The 15,360-nt window shown below is 38.9% G+C and overlaps 1 protein-coding gene and 1 long non-coding RNA gene across 4 annotated transcripts in view; one reads left to right on the forward strand and one right to left on the reverse strand.

The window, feature by feature from the left end:
* DGKD (diacylglycerol kinase delta) overlaps nt 1-15,360 on the reverse strand; it is an 83,888-nt gene that overhangs the window by 18,159 nt on the left and 50,369 nt on the right. For all 3 annotated transcript variants that reach the window (XM_042458174.1, XM_042458175.1, XM_042458176.1), the window contains 9 exons: nt 13,335-13,443; nt 11,283-11,422; nt 9,424-9,508; nt 8,295-8,389; nt 8,106-8,205; nt 7,724-7,997; nt 6,003-6,164; nt 3,680-3,808; nt 1,769-1,865 (listed from right to left, as the gene is read on the reverse strand). In XM_042458174.1, coding sequence (XP_042314108.1) covers nt 1,769-1,865; nt 3,680-3,808; nt 6,003-6,164; nt 7,724-7,997; nt 8,106-8,205; nt 8,295-8,389; nt 9,424-9,508; nt 11,283-11,422; nt 13,335-13,443 — 1,191 coding nt within the window. The remainder of the gene's footprint in view (nt 1-1,768; nt 1,866-3,679; nt 3,809-6,002; nt 6,165-7,723; nt 7,998-8,105; nt 8,206-8,294; nt 8,390-9,423; nt 9,509-11,282; nt 11,423-13,334; nt 13,444-15,360) is intronic.
* Nucleotides 3,500-4,702, forward strand: LOC121925707. The gene is made up of 2 exons (XR_006102936.1): nt 3,500-3,579; nt 4,272-4,702. It is a non-coding gene; the product is annotated as an uncharacterized LOC121925707 (long non-coding RNA).

Raw genomic sequence — 15,360 nt, forward strand, 5'->3', positions numbered from 1 at the left:
AATACATTCACTGTACATGCATGAGCTGTTATCCATGTACTAGAAATGAAGAATATCAAGAAATGGTGTAATATTATGCCTCTCTTTTATATAAAGGAAAAGACTAAGAGACAAGAATAAGGTCATAACAGAAACAAAATAAAAACAAGATAGGAAAGGAATCAATAAGAGGAGACAATAAACTAAAATAAAGTGAATGATGATAACTTATAGAACACTGAAAGAGGCACAAGACAAGACAGGCATGCTAATAGGAACTGCCATAATGTATTTGGAGAGAATGCAACTGCCCCAGCTCTATGACAATCACAGAATACCAATTTTTTAGCCATAAATCTATACCCAGGGATGGATAGATGCTGAAATTCTATTGTGATTCTTCTGATTGTTGTAGTATCACTTTGAAAGAATTATGCTCAAGGTTTGTCAAGAACAAATCCTGCCAAACTTATCTTCTATCTTTTTTTTTATCAAGTCAATCATTTAGTGGATGGTGGCAATATTGTGGATGTCATTTATCTGGATTTCAGTAACACAGTTGATAAGAACCCGATAATGTTTTGATCAGCAAACTAATTAAATGTGGAATAGATGGGTACACTGTCAGATGGATCCATAACCAGTTGGAAAACGGTGCTCAAAGATCATCATAAATGGCTGTGCTACAAAGTAGAAAGAGATTTTGAATGTAGTGCCTTTGGATTCTATCTTATCGCAATTATTCTTTAACATTTTTATCAATGACTTAAATGACAGGATGGAGAGACCCTTATCAAATATGCAGAGGACACAAACTGGGAGGTGTGGCTAACGCATTAGAAGATAGGAACATAATTCAAAAGGACATACATAAACTAGAAAAATGGGCAGAAATTTAAAAAATTTAAAAAATGAATTTCAGTAGAGACAAATGTAAAACTCTACATTTAGGCCACAAAAACAAAATGCAGAGGTACAGGATTGGTGCGCTGCAGTACTACATGTGAAAAAGACCTTGGCACTATTGTTGATCATAAACTGAACATGATCCAATAGTATGATGGTGTAGTAAAAAAAGCAAAGGCTACCTTAGCCTGCATTAATAGAAGTATAGTTTCCAAGTTGAAGGTAGTAATACTCCCACTATATTCTGCACTGTTCAATCCACACCTGGAGTACAGTGTTTAGTTCTGTGTGCCTCACTTTAAGAAGGATATATTTGTGCAGGAACAGGTTCAGACATGGGCAACAAGGATGATACGTGGTATGGAGAACAAAACATATGAGGCGAGATGAGGGAGCTGGTTATGTTCAGGTTGGTGAAGAGAAGACTGAAGGGGTGACATGATTGCACTCTTTAAATAGCTCAAGGGCTGTCACAGAGAGGGAATACCTATTCTCTGCTGCCTTAAAGTGTAGGTCCAGTTTTGAAGTTACAGGATAGTAGATTTTAACTTAATTTTAGATAGTAAGCGTAGTCTGGCAATGGAACCAATTGCCTAAAGACGTGGTGCAGTCTCCTTCTTCAAAAAGAGGCTGTACAATTACCTGTTAGGGATGGTTTAGTGGGAGATTCTGCATTGATCAGAGGGTTGGACGCAACTGCCCATCAGGCCCCTTCTAATCTCAATTGAGCAGCAACTGTCTATGGGGGGGGGAGTTGGTTTTCCCCCCTGACCTTCCTTATGCTTCAAGAGATATATTTTGCTTGCATTTAAAATGATTCTTCCATTGATTGGACAGTTACTAATGAGGAGGTCCTTTTCCTCTTTCTAATTGGGGTACTCACAGATTTTCTGGTTCAGAGTTAAATGGGTCTGCATTGATCAACAAGCGGCTGATAACAGAACCTCCAGGTAAAGAACCAGTTGGCCCAGCACGGATATCTGCAAACAGAATACATAAGGTACAGGTAATAGTACAGAGTTCATAAAGTGTGACAGGACAGAGTATATTGCCAATTGGCAAAACAGGATCTATTTTACCTCCAAAACCAATAGGATGTCACTTCTGGAGCATGAACAATGATGCTGAACAATGAGGGAGAAACAGAACTTCAGGCCTATCAAAAATTCTAGCCTTAGTATTTAAATCCTACACAGATTCAGATTCAAGCACATGCAAAGTTTTCCTATTCCTTTTGTACACAATTCTGTAAAAAAGTCATCGAATTTTTTTGTGTATTTGGGGCAACAGAACTCTCTATAATATTTAGGGCCAAAGTAGACATGATGTTAAACATCCCTTTGCGCTGAACATACATTTTAAAACAGCTCATCCTATTGTGAGAATGGATAATTACCAGGATCACAGCAGATGGGGAGGTGTGGGGAGGAATTTAATCTTTTCCCTACTACTGTAATACTAATAACTTTATTTTCTCCAAATGCAAATAACAGTTTTGAAGGAATTATTTTTGTCACTTATCATAGCATATTTCAATAACATCCTTCCCAGAGTAGAACATGTATGTTACAAGCAAATTCTCATTTAACTTTATATCCAGTTACATTAGAAAGATGGAAGATACAAGTACAAGGTTCTTCTCTTGTACTGGGACGTATTTAGTCTCCCAACTCTAACAATATCAAGGATAGGACAGCCTCAGAACTGCTTTGGAAATGTGACCAAGTACACATGGCCCAAAGAGAATATGTAAGCAGTAATTCTCTTCTGCGATTTAAAACATGTACATTATGAAATTAGGTCTCAATATTATATCAAAAAGGATATTTGATTTAAAAAGTGGTATCAAAAACTTGTTTTTTCTAATGTTTACTACACATGTATTAATATCAGGAAGACTATTTTTGACTAGAAAAAAGTTAACTAAATTGGTTTTGAACAAGAGCTGGGTTACTTAATCAATGAAACAGTTATTTAAAACTGACAAATGTAAGCAGAACCTAAAATGTCTGAGAAACCAACAGGACCAGGAATGAACTGAGTTCAGTCCAAAATGCACAGGCCCAATAAGGTGGCTTCTGGCTGCTTTGGGCCGTGGCGTTTACATGACCCTCCCCCCCGGAAAGTGGCCGGAACCTGCACCGAGGCTGTGCCAAGCCAGGAAAAGCCAGCTACAAAAGAAGCAAATTTAATCTGCTCCTGCCAGCAGCCTGTGTGGGACTGAGGCAGCAATCCGCTTTGGAAGTGGGCTGTATGGTCACCGCAGTCCAAGTATAATCGGGGCCAAAACAGCAGAGGCTGCTCCTTCTGGGCTTTCAGCTTCAGCCTTTCATTCTTGATTCTGACTCACCTAAATTCCGAGGACACTGGTTTTGTTTTATTTAATTTCCCCTAGACAACAGATGTAATGTGAACTTTTATCTGTATCTGTTTTAATATTTATAAACTGGCTTGAATCCCAGGGCTGGGAAAACAGCAGAAAGAAATAATAAAACCCAAATATACTAATATGCCTGCTACATACAGTGTGATAAATACCTGAAGTATTGTTCTATCCTTTCCCAAAGTTTACTATTCTAAAGAAGGAAACTGTGAGTGGTTATACTTTGCTTTCAGACACCTAGCTTTTATGGTTTTCCCTATTCAAGATCAATGAAGTGCTGCCTATGAATGGATTCATCTCCTATGTGGAAGGTCAGTTATTTGTATTAATTACAGAAATGATGCTATGACTCCAGCACAAGAGAATGCTATCCCTGGTTTGGTCAAGTGGAAAGAGTTGGATTGCACTCACTGGGATAGATGATCTTTGCATTTAGCATTGGTAGATTGTCCCGGTTTCCTGTCTGGGGAGGAAGAGAGGCAGAGCTTCCCACTGACAAACTTCCTTTATTTATTAATCTTTCACAAGGAGACTTGATCACTATAAAACACAATGTAAGCCACAGATATGTTACTAAAATGTAGTACGGGTCCCATTTTGTGGAGAACATACTGTGAGTTACAAATAATCCCACAACAATATTTAAATTGCTTGATCTTCATTATGGAAGACTATTTATGAGCTTCCATATTGCAGTTTTTGACTAGTGTACAGATGTCCACAATAAAGAACTAGTAGCTCAAAATGCACACGGTATTGAAATCTCTGACAAATATTTGGAAGCAGCTACTGTTCCCCTGTATCACGATTTCTTGCTGCCAGAGCAACACTCTTCCGTTTTTTTCAATAAAAAATTATCTAGGAGAGAAGGAGTATCTATCAAAAACTAAATAAAGGCTGTTGATACCCAAAACTTCAGCTCTGCAACTTTTGAAGAGTGGTTGATCTACAATTACCTATTGTTTCTGCCTTCTGTAATTAAACAGCTTTTTTTGCTCTACAGGCACATGCCCCATTGTTTCTATCGGGGATTGCCTTCTTGTAAGCTCAAGTCCACAGAAGGCAAGCCCACATAAAAGGCGGGCCAACTATATGCTGTGAAGTCGGTAGTCTAAAAACTACTTTCACCAGTTCCTGAGCCTACGGTCACAACCACAACTATAAGCTGAATTTATAGCTGAGATTATCTAATGAAGAAGCAGCACAAAAACTGTGAAAGTTCACCTATGTCAGGGGTGAGCGGACCAGGGGGTCACATTCAGGTATGTGGGACCAGTTGGGGACAGCATTTTTTTTTTAAAAAAAAGAACTTTTTTTTAGTTAAGAAATTTTCGTAACAGGAAAAAAGAACAAATCCATTAGATGAAGCAAGTAAACATAGGCAAAGGACATGAGTTGAGAAACACAGTCACATTTTTTCTGTTATGCTGATCAGAAATAAAACAAATATAAAGTTAATATCTAAATCTTATGATCAATTTCCAGTTTGCTTGATTATCAGTGGATTGAGAACTGAGATGTATGGTATCTTTCCAAAAGTCAACTTTACAACATTGAGGCTTAGGTGTGCAATGTTTTGTTAATGTAATCAATAAAGAGTTACCAGTCCTCATAAAACTTGTTATCTGTCATATGTCCATTACAGGCTTTTATATTATATGAAAGTTTTTCTAACAGCCAAGTGTCCCACCATCTTTTCCACCATTTATCAAGCTTAGGTTCTCCAGTTTTCCAAGACTGGGCTGTTTCTGATTGGGCAGCCATGAGAAAAAAAGGAGTATTTTTTTAATATTTACTGCTGTTTTTGAGGTAAATAGAGAGCAACCAAAGCACAGGACAGAAATGTATAGTTTGGGAGAGAACTGCCATCTTAAAAAAAACATTTTTTAAAAAACAACTTATTAACTTTTCAGGAAGGAGTGATAGATGTGTTTGAATTTATGTCGAAAGGGGTTGAGCAAAGAAGGGATTCAAGCAAAATGAGGTGGAACAAGGGGTGGGAGCATTTGGAGGGACTGACAAGACTGCTGCCAGGGACTGAGCAACGATGTATAGCAGAGATATTAAGCAGGAACTACTAACTATATTAGTAGTTATATATACAGTTGGTCCATGTTAGTAGTACAGTCGGCCCTCGCTTTATGCGGGGGATCTGTTCCAGACCCCCCCCCACGTAAAGCAAAAAGCGTATATGCTCAAGCCCTATTGTTACTAAGCTGAAAGCCGCCTATAATGAGCCTGCGTATGGCGCGGGCTCACTGTACATTGGTGGTTGTTGTATGCCTTCAAGAAATTTCTGAAGGTGAACCTATGATGGGGTTTTCTTGGCAAGATTTGTTCAGAGGATGCTTTGACATTGTCTTCTCCTGAGGCTGAGAGCATGTGACTTGTCCAAGGTCACCCAGTGGTTTCATGGCTGAGCTGGGGATTGAACCCTGATCTCCAGAGTCATAGTCCAAATCTTTATGCCAGCATGCAGTAAAATCCTCTATCAAAATCATTGACATACTGTGGAACCAAGCTAGTAGCTTTGGCAAACCAGATAGAATAATAGCTGCACTTTTCATGTCATATCTCAGCTTCTACAATCTACATTCTTAACGGCTCATCTGGTGGTGGAAGGAACACAACTCCCTATCTCCATGCCACAGAGATCCACACATAAGTAGGCTCTAGCAAGATAGACAACATGTCTTTAAAAGACCTAAAACATCTAGGCTCTACATGGTTTTACCTTTCCGATGGCTTCTCCCTTTTGGAAATCCATAATTGCCAGCATGTGAAGACTGTAAGGAAATTTTATTTTCGTTCCTTAGATCCTTCCCCTCTTCAGTGTTGGAGAGACCTAGGAGAAAGCTCTCCTGCTCTTGAGTTTGAGCATTCTGCTCATCTACAGCTAAACAATAAAACAGTGACAGTATGAGACTTACATCTCCACTGGGAGAAAAGGGTAACTGATGAGCAACAACACAATTACGTTTTTGTCATAAATCAAATAGTTTCCCCAGATTCTGTAAATGGAAAAACATCAACCATTGTTCACTTCACATTGTTTAAGGAAGTGACAACAAGACAAGACTGAGAACTTGCATATTTCCGCAAGTATTATGCAGTTATATGAAGAGTAAAAAGAGACTATCTGCAACCTAGGTCATGATTAAAGTGTTTAATGATCTACTTCGTTTCAATGCCCAGTGGAACTTCCGGATTGTTATAATGACAGAAGTCTAAACACTCAGTTACTACCAACCTAAAAACACTCTTTATAACATTTTTGGTGGCATGTTCATTCCTCTTGTAGTTTATGTTCACACTTGCATTCTTGTTTGAAAATAAAGTTAATGAACCTCAAAATTGTTTTAGTTACATCAGTTAATGTGAAAAAATACTACAAAAACTCTTCTCAAACTGCACTGTGTTGCTTTTGGAGGATATATTTCTCATGAGAGCTTACATTTACAAAAGGTCTTCCCTTATTTGGAAGAAATATTACCTGTAAATTGGTAACCAAAGGATACTAATAACTGGAACCAAATAATGACTACTAAATAAACAAAAGGATTTATTAAACTTCTCTGTGATAATGGAAAAAAGCATGTGAACTTGATCTCATAATAATTCAGCAAATACCTAAATTCAGATAAATCTAAAAAAGAAAGGACTATTATTTATTTGGAAATTAACCGTTAAATATTTGTAAGAGGCCAGATTCAAATGCTACACATATCCAAGAATTCTTAGAAGAACTGAAACATTCAATCTGTCCCTTCAACTATATTTCAGAATATTAGTCCCAATGGAGATACATCAACCCTCAGCATTACAGGTCATTTATATGAGCTCTAAAGATCTTTTTATTCTCCTTAAAACTGATTTTATGAAACTGCTGTATATATTATAATTTCCAGTCAGCCATTTTAGTCTGCTGCAATCAAATTTCCAAAAGGGCTGCTATTTTTGTCTGTGGCAAAGTTTTGTTCAGTAAAAGTTTTGCTTGACCTCACTGGTCTGCAATCCCACCCCAACAATATTCTCTTCATATACATGTGAAATTCTGGATAAACTTTCTAGTATTTGATAAAGTGAGTTATCAGTCACCTACAGAAGCTCACAGTACATTTTAGGGCACTATGTGGTTCTTTGTCATATATATGATGTGGTTTCAACTGTAATTAGTTATCTGATTTGATTATTTTTAGAGAACTACAAATGCTGTTTGTTTCAATATTATTGCTGTCTCTCATCAAAGTAATTTAGCTTATTTGAGATAATACAGCAGATACATCTCCACAGCCTCTATAGATCATTTTCCTTATTTTGGAAAAAATGTATAATTTATTCAGGCTATTTTAAAAATGCAACATTTCAGTCCTTTATTGTCTTCATAGTAAGGAAACACATTTCCTTCCCTTCCAGACAGAGTTTGATGTCCACTTAGGATTATCCAGATTTTACCTTTTTCTGCATGCTCTATAATTTGACGAATGGCTTTTTTTAAACTGTTGGCTCTCAACATTAATTGTTCACGTGGTCGAAATATCTGAGGACGCGTAGTGCATGAAGACCCTACAGAACGCTCACTCGAAGAATCACATGCACTGCCAGAACCATCACCGTCTTCTGTTTCTTCTGCAATGGTAGGAGGTGGATTTGGCAAAGATGATGAAGCTTGAGATTCCTCATTCAGTGTCTTCAAAAGAGAGTCCAGTTTCTCTTTCAAAACAGAGCACTAAAAGAATTAAGCACAGAGGTTGATAGTAACTTCACAACATGTATGTGCACACATGAGAGAGATTGAGATCGAGAGAGAGATCTGAATCTCTCCTTTTCTAAATACCTTTGTTGCCATGACTTCTGATTCCTCAGAACTTTCTGGCGCTCTCTCATAGGCTTTCCCTACTCGAGCCACAAAATCCTTCACAGTCTCACAGAGCACCCTAAACAAAACAAGATAAGTAAGAGTATTTTGCCTACGACTCACAATCTACCCAGATTCTGCATTTAACCTCCCTTCTCAGGTACTTACTTGGCTGAAGAGATGACCACCGAATGTTGGTCAGATGTCAAGATTTTGGATAAATGAGCAGCCACAGAGTCTTCATAGAAGAGAATCTGCTGCACCTTGTAATGTTCAGATGTACATGATTGTATTACTTTTTCTACGGTAACAGAGCCAAGGATCAACACTGATCAATATATGCTTTGTTGTTGGTTTTGCTTCCCATAAAGGTGCAGTCATGATTTCAATATATTTTGCAGTGAGCATTTGAAGCACACCATAGTGAAGTGACTTGATATTTACTGCAACAGACATCTGAAATGACCATGGTAAAGCAGATGGAGAACCCAAACCCTTCCACGTATTGTTGGAATAAAATTCCATTAATCTATCACTAGTCATTCTTTCTGGGGATGAACTCAACAACATTTGAGGGCCAAACATTCCCTACCCCAATGTAAAATGTAAGATTCATTTCTTCTCCCAAAACAAAAATATTTATCTGAGTATAGCAGCCATGTGTTTCTTTAGAGCAGTGGTGGGTGAAATGCATGCTGCGGGCCAAATGTGTCTTTGAGACCCCCAAAGGGTGGCCCCCAAAGCCTTACAGAAGCCGCCACTCAAAGCTACTAGGCTATTTTCTAAAAACGAGGCTGACTTTCAGGGTTTCTTTTTCTTTTTTCTACAAAACTACTCAAAATGTGCCCAAACTACAGTTGCTTCTTTCCTTTGACCCTAGAAAGCCCTCCAATACAAAATAATTCTTTAAAACAGTGGTCCCCAAACTGTGCCCTTTAAGAGATTTTGGACTTCAGCTCCCAGAATCCTCAACCATGTTGGCCAATAGTCTGGGATTCTGGGAGCTGAAGTCCAAAAGCCCTTAAAGGGCACAATTTGGGGACCACTGCTTTAAAATAAACCAAAATGGTATCTGGAAGTATCACCTTGGGCACAAGAAAACGTGTTGGTGCATTCCACAAGATGGACACAGAGTGGAAAAATTGTTCCCACCCCCTATATAGTTGCCCATCCCTTCTCTAGAACTCTCATTCTTCTATAGTTTAGTCCACTTATCACTAGTCCGTTTTTATTTGCTGCCATCTACCTTTTGTGATTCTGAACCCTTCCTGTCTCCTACACTTTTTAAACTCTTTACCTCAGAATCTTCAGTGAAATCTTCAGTGACTGTAGAAGCAGATGCTTGGCGAGGAAGTTTTGTTTCGTATACCATAATGCTCCACCTATGGAACAAGAGGTATCACACCATTCAATGTAAAGTACAGCTTCTAAAAAGACACTATATACAAGACTTACAAAAAAGAGATAAGACATGCTCTCAGTAGATCCTAAATGATTGCAATGAGATTCTGGAAGAAGCAGCCTTTTAATACCTCCATCTCTATATGTCATTAAAATGAAAATGGGACACAATGCTAACTGATATTTTGGTTCATGAACAAAATATTAATTGTGTATCCAGTATAAACATATATAAATATGTATTAACAGACACATCTCATTTCTACAAACTCACACCAAATAAAAACACTCTTAAATTATTGGGAAGAAAGTTGAATAATATTGTCCTCCAGCATATTTTTCTATGAATCAGAAATTCTGAATTCAATATTGCTATGACTATATGGACTACAACCCTGTTAAATAATACAGAACAAAAAGTTTTTCAGAGGTCCAAAACACACTGCAAATAATCCAGTTTGAGACCACTTTAACTGCTCTGGATCAATGCTAGGGAATGCTGGGAATTGTAGTTCTGTGATATATTTAGTGTTCTCTGTCAGAGTGTTCTGGTGCCACAATAAATTACAGTTGCCAGGATTCCCTAGCACAGAGCCAGGGCAGTCTGGAAGAGTGGGTCAATTACTCCCCGACAGATCATCAAAATTCCAGGCACCATTTTGAAAAGGACTGTGGTGAAAATGAAAGCACTGGGAGTTTGTGGGGTTTGTATGGAAATGTTTTTGGATTTTTTTTGGGGGGTGCTATCTGTATGGTTGTTCTGGTAAAAATCTTTAAAACTTCACATGATTTAAAAAAGTTAGAGTGAGACTGGGAGGGGGCTTGGGAGGGGTGCACGCAATTTGCATACTACACTTTCCCTACACTTGCAACATCACTGAAACTCCACTCTGCAGACAAGCTTTGCTACTGCACCTGTAAAACTATATACAGTGCATTATGTACTAGAAAGAATGAGAGGCAGGCATCATCCCTATAACTCAGGGCCTTCTAGGTGTATTTTACGAGGGAGAAGGAACACCTTCCTGCCTCCACAAGAACTACAGTTTAAATGAAGGGATGTTCTATTTAAGATAAGAACCTTGATACTTGAACGTGTCCTATCTCTATAATCCTGAAGGTTACGTTCTCCAGGAGGGGTCCTCCTGTTGTGTCACACCAATGAGGTTAATACAATGTATGAGGATGTTAGAGAGGGTCTTCTCATATATGGCACCCTGACTGTGGAATGCACTCCCCTTGGAAGCCTGATTAGTGCCAATGCTAACTTGATTGAGGTGACAAGTAAAAACATGGCAATTGACTAAAGCCCTTGAACCCCAATTGATTTACTCCAAAATGTTTAAGTGGTTTTAAATCTTTTAAATATCCTTAGGTTGTTTTTAACCTGTCAAGCTGTCTAGCATGTTTTCAGTTTATTTAAATTATTTGTATTGCTTGATTTTAATCTGTTTATGTTGATATTACTGACATACATAATTTAAATGATTTTATAATGTATTTTAACAGTGTTTTGTATTTTATGTGTTTTTAACTGTGTTTTGCATTTTAACATGTTGTACCCTGCCTTGAGAGGAGGCGGGAAATTTATTATTATTATTATTATTAATATTCTGTGTTTGAACACCCAAACACAGAAATATAAGGTGGGATCTAAATATTTTACCATTCATAACAAAAATAAACCTTCCCTAGAGGCTGCTTTTTTCTGAAGATGTAAGCATACCTTCAGGTTCATCATGAAATAGCACTTACCTGTCAAGCATTTTGGTACTGGCTCTTTCCAGCTTTTCCAATATCTGTGGGAGCTGGGTGTCATCATCACAAGCAGATCCCCAGCCTAGCACCCGGGCAAGGTCATTGCCTGTGCCCAGAGGCAATACTCCCAACTGGCACTATGCATAGGAAAGGGAAAATAAAAAGCAAGGAACAGTCAAAAGGAATTTCTTGTCCAAATCCACCTAGATTCCAATTTTGTCAATAAGAGAAAGTCGTAGGAAAATCAATGTAATAAAGTAACGTTAAAAGAATGAGACCCCATTCACCATGGCTTTCTGCTTTTCAAGGTAACAGTTCCCATTTCTCCTTTATTAACTGGAAATTCCACAGAGAATGCATATTCTGCATGCCCTTTTTCCCTCATCCTTATTTAAGAATTTGTTATTCTCTCAAACTTTCTCTCACACATACAATCACTTATAAGTGATAAGTGAAATACAATCCCCTCTGCATTTTGGCTCTGCTCTTGTTTTTAGTACTTTTAAAATAACTTTCAAGACGATTAAAAGTGCTTTCAAAGTATGCTAGCCTCTTGTTTGAATTACAGAGAGCCATTGCATATACGCTAGCTGTCTGGTGTTAACTACTGGTCAAAGTTCAGTTTTTTAGTGTATCACTAAGTGGCACCATTAGCATTTTGAAGAACAAATTCATTTGAAGAAAATAGCTATTTCAAGATTTACGTATAATTTATCCAAACAAACAGAAACCCAGGAATCACTGCAAGTCTGCCTGCGTGGAGATTACTCTACATTGTTTATACATACTTATTTACATAAATTTTTGCCATCTAACTACTACTCAAGAAAGAATGGTGGGAGACTTTTCTGGTAAAGTGGGAGGTTCTCTAGAGTGAACAATGATAAATGAACAGCCAGCTATATAAAATAGCACTGTTGAACTTCAATTGGTCATACACTTAAAAAGCAGCCTTAGGCAAAGCAACAAATAGAAGACTAGAAAATTCATAAACAGATCTGTATGGGAGGAAGTGCTATGGTAAACACTGTGGTTGTGAACACCCAAACACAGAATGCATTTGCATGACACCTTTATATCAGGTTCACACCACTTTGTCATGGGATGTGTAGTTTGGTAAGGTACATACACTGGGCCCTCTCCTTACGCGGGGGATCCGTTCTGGACCCCCCCCCCCACATAAGGGAAAATCCACATATGCTCGCGCCCCATAGGAAAAAATGGGGCGCGTGGACAAGGTGGTGGTGTGACATGCCCACACAGGCACACACACCATTGTTTTTATTGTCGTGCGGCTTCTGCGAAAGCAGGAAGCCGCGTATAATGAGCCTGTGTATGGTGCAGGCGCATTGTACAATTCTTGGATAGATGGATCTATGCCACTTCCCTTAACTATGGTCTGATACAGACGGGCACTTTGTGGCGTGGCGGTGACAATACTAGGGTTAGAGGACCAACCGCACGGTTCCTAACCCTAGTAGGGAGTGGCAGCTCACTAATGGCGGCATCCCATGTACACGGATGCCATTATTGTGATGTAAGCACCGCATAGCATCTGCACAGCACCGTGCATCACTTACATCGCGAGTGCGCCAGTGGCGTACTCATAACGTCACTCCGGCGCCATAAAAAGAACCCGGAAATACCGGGGTATTTTTTACTCCAGAGGGAAGCCGCGCGATTTGGTGGCTGTGGCTTCTCTCCGGAGGGAAATAGACTGCCGGCAGGCCACCCTTTTGGGGCGGTTTGTCCTGGTCCTATAATTCTTGAGGTACCATAAGGATTAAGGATTAAATCAGTTCACTTCTTTCATAGACAGACACTCACTCCCCAGGCAAACACTCAGGATAAATGACAAGTGCCAGTTCATTGTCAATGAGAAATACCAACCTGAGAAATCCAGGCTTGTCATTTAAACTTTAAGATACTTTCAGACACATATTTTTATTTTATTATTCTGAGCAAAACTATCTTTCATATGAATCTTATCTGCCTTTCATTGTTTTTTATCAATTCCATATGAAGAAAAATATGGAAATAGGAAGATACCTGTTTATGTAGACTGAGGCTGTCAATTTCAGAGAGTACCCATCCAACGCTTCCATCCCCACCACAAACCAGAATTCGGAAGGTGTCGAATTTCTGGAATAAACGTAAACTGCACAGGGGAAAAAATTACTATTAAACACACAATTAAAGCATGAAGGTTTTAAATCTATTGTTTGTTGACGATAAGCAGTGTGTTAGTGACCACTATCCTACTGCAGTCTATCACTGATTTATTATGCAGTTCTTTAGTTTGCTAAACTCCCCAAAAACCAAGTAATTAACTACACAACAAACCCAGACTTAATTATCTGGCTCACTGGGGAAAAGAAGAGCCAGCCTCCTACTGGGCCTGCAAATCATGACTTACAAAACACTTATCCATGGTACGGTTAGTTGCTTTTTCTGTAAGCAAAGATAACTATCCAGAATGGATGAGCACACTGGCTTTTCAACAACAAGCTACAATTTTCTTGAATTTTTCTGTTTATGTGATCCCTAAAAATGACCACTTTTTATGTGACAAAGCACAAAAAGTACCAATTAGCAACTGATGTCTCACAGGTCCAAAAGACACTGCAGAAATAATCCAGTTTGAGACTGCTTTAACTGCCCTGGCTCAATGATAGGGAATTCTGTGAACTGTAGTTTTGTGACACATGTTACAAACCGCCGCTTTGCGGCGGTCTCCCAGTGCTGCTGTTTGCTCCGCAAGGGAGCCGCTGCAGCCAAACCGCGCAGCTCCCTTATGGAGCAAAAAAGAAGCTCCAAAATGGAGCTTTTTCTGGCGGCGCGCTCATGATGCCGTGAGGCGCCAATGTTGCACTCACAACGTCATTAGTGCTGTGCGCTGTGCGGACACACAGCCTCCGTTATGTCAAGATGGCGGCGGCCGTGTGGAACGGGCGCCGCTGTTTGTTACAGACAGAGTCCGTAACAGGAAGAGGGGCATCTGGAAGAGATACCCCTTTTTTAAACTGGGACGTTCTGAGGATGTCCCAAGTGGCGGTTTGTAACCCGCCTATGTCTTTTCTGTTAGAGCTCTGGTGCCACAATATACAGTGCGCCCGCGTCATACGCGCATTATATGCTGCTTTCAGCGTATTCTTCTGGCGCCACTGCCATAAACTGCCACAAGCATGAGCCCCATTACTTGTAATGGGGCTCGAGCATATGCACTTTTTGTTTTATGCGGGGGGGGGGGTCTGGAACGGATCCCCACGTAAAACCAGGGTGCACTGTACTACAATTTCCAGGATTCCCTAGCACTGAGCCAGAGCAGTTAAAGCAGTATTGAACTAGATTGTTTCTGCAGTATGTTTTGGGCCGCAGGCTCAAGATTTTTGATACTGAAGCATTTTTTAAAAAGAGATGTTATCTTTCCAGACCTACGCACAACAATGTAATTTAACAAATGAACAAGAGATTTTGTGGAGCTTTCTAAGAGATGGTTGAGTATCACTGCAGCATACAAGAACAGGTACAACCAATGCATATATATGATATCACTATGTAATAGTGAAGCACTTCTTTGTTGGCAGAAGAACCAAACTTTAATTTTTAGCATTTCCAGTTATCGTAGCAGGTGATGTGAAAGATCTTCTCCTGAGTCCCTAGAAAGCACAGAGTACTGAGCTAAACTGATAAATCATCATCATCAACAGTGTCCCGCCTTTCTCCTGATAAACATTAATTGTATACTTTTTAATGTTCTGTATTCTTTTAAAGTATAAATATAATGTTTAAAAATAATTAAACAATTGATAAAGATTAAAAACATATCTCTTCCATGCCAGCATTCTCTGAAGATGCCAGCCACAGATGCTAACGAAACGTCAGTAATAAACTCTTCTAGAACATGGCCACATAGCCCAAAACAAACAAACAAACAAAAAACCTATCAAAAACGTTAGACATTAAAACACTAACATGTCTTAACCATACGCAAAATATGACAAAGTACATGGCTCCTTCTTAAATCTTACATAAGAGGTAGGCAATATGCAATTGCAATTCCCCTGCCAGTAAT

This window comes from Sceloporus undulatus, chromosome 3 (genome assembly GCF_019175285.1).
Source record: "Sceloporus undulatus isolate JIND9_A2432 ecotype Alabama chromosome 3, SceUnd_v1.1, whole genome shotgun sequence".
Classification (NCBI taxonomy): domain Eukaryota; kingdom Metazoa; phylum Chordata; class Lepidosauria; order Squamata; family Phrynosomatidae; genus Sceloporus; species Sceloporus undulatus.